This window comes from Nanorana parkeri, unplaced genomic scaffold, assembly GCF_000935625.1.
Source record: "Nanorana parkeri isolate BGI_ZX_2015 unplaced genomic scaffold, ASM93562v1 scaffold319, whole genome shotgun sequence".
NCBI lineage: Eukaryota > Metazoa > Chordata > Amphibia > Anura > Dicroglossidae > Nanorana > Nanorana parkeri.
The window spans coordinates 223,189-227,519 of NW_017306587.1; the positions used below are offsets into that span (position 1 = coordinate 223,189).

General features: G+C 42.9%; 1 protein-coding gene across 1 annotated transcript in view; it reads left to right on the forward strand.

The window, feature by feature from the left end:
- The first annotated feature begins 239 nt into the window (after window positions 1-239).
- Window positions 240-4,331, forward strand: part of MTX2 (metaxin 2) — a 74,218-nt gene continuing 70,126 nt past the window's right edge. Inside the window, exon 1 of the mRNA XM_018558065.1 lies at window positions 240-397. Coding sequence (XP_018413567.1) covers window positions 358-397 — 40 coding nt within the window. The 5' untranslated portion in view covers window positions 240-357. The remainder of the gene's footprint in view (window positions 398-4,331) is intronic.

Consider the following 4,331-nt stretch of genomic DNA (forward strand, 5'->3'; position numbering starts at 1 on the left):
ACGTTCCTATGTTGTAAGTTGCTTTCACATTTGCCACATTCTACAGTTATATTTCAAACAACATCCTTTTGCCACAAACAAACATGGCGGCTACGCTCTCCTTGCATACACGTTCCCCATCACGTGACTCTCAGACCTCTGAGTTGGAAAGAGCGGCTCCTCCAGGATTCCAAATGCTTTTTTTTTTCTCTCTCTCTCAACAATCTTTATTGACATGAGGCACAACCTTCTCTGTTCGCGTTCCCGTTACTATGGATACGGACGGAAGTAGTCCCCGGTCGGTCTGTCACCCGTACATAGACTTCCTGTTTTTGTGACCTTAACCTTGCATGTGGAACGGAGGAATTCCAGACCGTCATGTCTCTGGTTACCGATGCCTTTGTGTCGCAGATAGCAGGTAAAAGTGATCTGCCTCCTTCCCCTCTAAGGAACATGTGTGTAGCTGGTCATAGGGCTATAAACACAGAAGCAGAGGTTAGCTACATACTTACATGCACATGTAATGTTTAATCTATGTAAAAAGATGCAGTCATGAGCAGACTTTGGTAAGAATCTGAATATTCAATGTGATTGTGTATTTTTATTATTGGAAGTCTGTTTTACTTGAAGTGTTAGAGGTCACCCAACATCTGTCGCTGTCTCACAACTGCCTGACCCCACACACCAGCCCTTGAGTGTGCATATAGGTTTCTGATATCAGAATTCTATAGTACACATGAGACTGTGATATTTGACACAGGCAGGGAGACAGAGTGCAAGTATAAGCAGCTAACTATCAGTCTCTATCCCCACGCTAGTCCTGCTAAATGCACTGCATGTAAAGCTGCATAATGTGTGAATATACAGGTAAGTATACTCAGATGCTTGCATAAGGGCCCATTCACACCACATCCAGATTATCTCCAGACCAGATTGTTTATGGACCCAAAATGCATCCTAATATATCCCTATGTTATTTCTGGCCTCTGCTCACACCAGCGCAGTCCAGACCAGACCAGAAAAATACTGCACATCTCATTTTGTCTGGTCTGTAATGCACTGAAACTGCGGGCAGGTTCACACCATTTTCTGGACCAGATCTGGTCCGGAAAATGGTGTGCACCTGTCCTTAACCCATTCAAGACCGATTCTCTTTAAAGCGTACCCTAAAAGCAAAACTTTATTATTTTTTTCTAAAGTGTCGAAAGTATTAAAACTGCTGTCAGATTGTTATTGCTGACTGTGACCCCAGTGTGAAGATTCACCCTCTCTGTTTGTCTTGGTGACCACAAATCAAATTTTACAGTTTCCTGAACCAGAATAAAGGGGGACACCTAAATCAAGAGAGGAATCAGTGTCAGCAAACTCTATTAAGTGCGGAGCTTTGAAGGAGAATAACCCTTATCTTCTAGATCAACTCTAAATGTTTATTAACCCTTACAGTGGGGCTACCCTTGCACTTCAGGAGTTAACTTCTCATTTTCATGTAGGGACTAAAATAAAAAATGATACCTAATCCTTGGAGCTGGCTGGCTGTCACAGTGCTCCCTCCAGCCTTTTTCCTTCTACGCTGCAATGATGGTATGTTCCTCTGCGTTCTCAAGTCCTATAAACTGTGTATAGAATGTGATGACTCAAGGATCCTTAGACCATTGCAGCAGAGGGGGAGAGACGCTGGAATAACCGGTCTAAGAGCAAGCCAGCTCAGAGGATTAGTAAGTATCACTTTTTAATTTCAGTCCGTAGACCGAAATGAGCAGTTAACCCTTGCAGTGCGGGGGTACTATAAGGGTTGAGAATTGTTTTCCCGGGAGATCTGCTATAAGAATGGCAAAGTATGGCAAAGTTTCTTACAGCCACCAGTGGGTTTCTTCCCTGCCTTGGAAGTCTGAAAGTGATTGGTAATGCAGGAAGCAAAGACAGAGGAAGTAACATCGCTATAGTGGAAATACATTTCTACGGACCCTGTGAGATGCTCTCTGGATTATGGCTGCAGGGAATACGCAGAGCTCAATATTAAAGTGTCCTAAACCCAAAAATAAAAATGTTATATATTGCGGCATACTAGTCTTTTAAAGGAGAACTATGAGGTGAGTGAATTACCCCTACCCCCATAGTTAGAGCCGACGTGTGACACTGAAACTGTCACACATCAGCTCTATAGATCGGGAAGTGAGCGAAAACATATCGGCGCTCGCTCACTTCCCAATCATCTCCCTGCAGAGAGCAGAGACTTGTCAGTCACCGCTCCCCACAGAGATTTCCCCCCCTCCCCTCCGCGATGCTCCAGTGCTGACTGGAGGAACGAACGGGGGAGGGGGTGGGTACAGTTGACTCTGCCTCTAGATAGGCAGAGCCCGCTGTCAATCAGCCAGCTTGATGGATCTCAACAGTATTGTCGGGATCTGACCCGGCTGGGCGCTCTCAGGGCAATAGCCTGCTATATACTGAGTTTTGGTCATGGGAGGACGTTAGTATATGTCCTCCCGTGACCCTAAAGAGAACTATGGGGGAAAAAAAGGTTACCCCATACATCTCTTTTAAATATGATGTCTGCATTAGCTTCCTGGTTTTAGGGTGACCTCGCTCGCTCACTGTACTGTGTCACTGGAGGAGAAGCATTGCCATCCTAGATTTTCCTCCTGATTTGGATTACAAACATCTCCCTCTCTCCATTATGTAGGGAGAAGGGGTTGTTTAGTTTACAGAAGATATCTTGGAAAGCTGGTAACATTGTTTGGGATTTCAGCCCACAGGAAGTTACAGGGATACTGTTTGTTATGAGAATCAAAAGATATTTTTTTTGTGTACTTGAAGAAATTGAAAACTGAAAATGAATGTACCTGTTACATTAAAGGACTGATAAGCTGCAGTTTATATTGTATTTTTGTCCTTGGGTTAGATAGACTTTATAGAAAACTGAGAGGATGTTCGGCAATGTTTGTTGGATAGCAGTAGTAGCTCACTGTTTACTTTCACTTGTCTGGTGTCTGCGCTTTAACGAGGAACTGTAAGATGGATGGCAAACATACAGAAACAGCTATCTAATAGCTTTGTGTTAGTAAACATACAGTTTTTTGAAGGAGTTGTAAAGTCCCGGAATATCCTCTCCTGTTATAACATCAGCACTGTAATAGGAATACATACTAGAGTTGTTGTTTTTCATAATGCAAAAAAATCCCTTTTATGTAGTGAGAGCCGCCTTCTGTCTGCCCATCACTTTCAATAACTTCCTGCATTCGCAGTGTGCTTTCCATCTCTCTCCCTGCTGCTTGATGTGATGCAATCTTGATTTCTCAACACTCCATATCCCATCATGCGTTGCTTCTAGCAAGCAATGATGATGTTACATTGTTCAGATGTTGAGTTGTAGTTCAGAAGACAGGCTCTGTAAGAACTGTGATACAAGGAGGTGCATATTCACAGGGCTGAGTGAAATTTGTCAGTGCATTGACGAAGTACAATAATACAGTATGTTGCACTGGGAATGTTTATATCAGGATTGATAGTTATTTATTGTGATACATGTTGCGAAATAAATGTTGGTTTTTAGCTTGTGTTTGGATGAAGAAAGTCAGCACAACTTCACCTCATTTACTAAGCGAAGTGAGTTTTTACTTTGTTTCACCTCAATCACTAAAAAGTGAAAATCCCATGGGCAAAGTGAAAGTTAACATGCTCTGCTCCTTTAAATAATCAAGGTCAATGTGTAATGGAATATGGTGAAGCCCATTGCATAATTGTGTGTTGAATCCTGCTTACTAAACCGTGTATGGCCTACACATTGGCGTTTGATACTGAATTCATGGGTAGTCATGAATCAAACTTAGCAGCCTGCTATCAGTTGCTCTGAAAAACAAGGGGGAGATGATTTGTAGGCAGGGAGACTTGCACCCACTAATTGCACACCAAAGTAATCTGTTAGATAGGAAGGTATAGGAATAAATGAGAGCTCTGCTGAACCATGCGTAGCTTTGTACTGGTCACATAAACGGAACTCGACTCAATATCAGAACAACTATTAGGTCTTTGAAAAAACATTAATTAAGGGGTTCTATCAATTTAACAGGTGCATGTGAATTATATAAACATAGAGCTTTGAGATCACTCTTCCTCCTTAGCATATTATAACTGAGAATATGTTTATATGATGGGTGGGCACAGACACATCATGATGCTGTGGAGGGGGTGGGCACAGACACAACATGATTCTGTGGAAGGGGTGGGCACGGACATAACATGATGCTATGGTGGGGGTGAGCATGGACACAACAAGATGCCGCAGGGTGCGTGGGCACAGACACAACATGATTCCGCGGAGGGGGTGGGCACGGATACAACATAATGTTGCG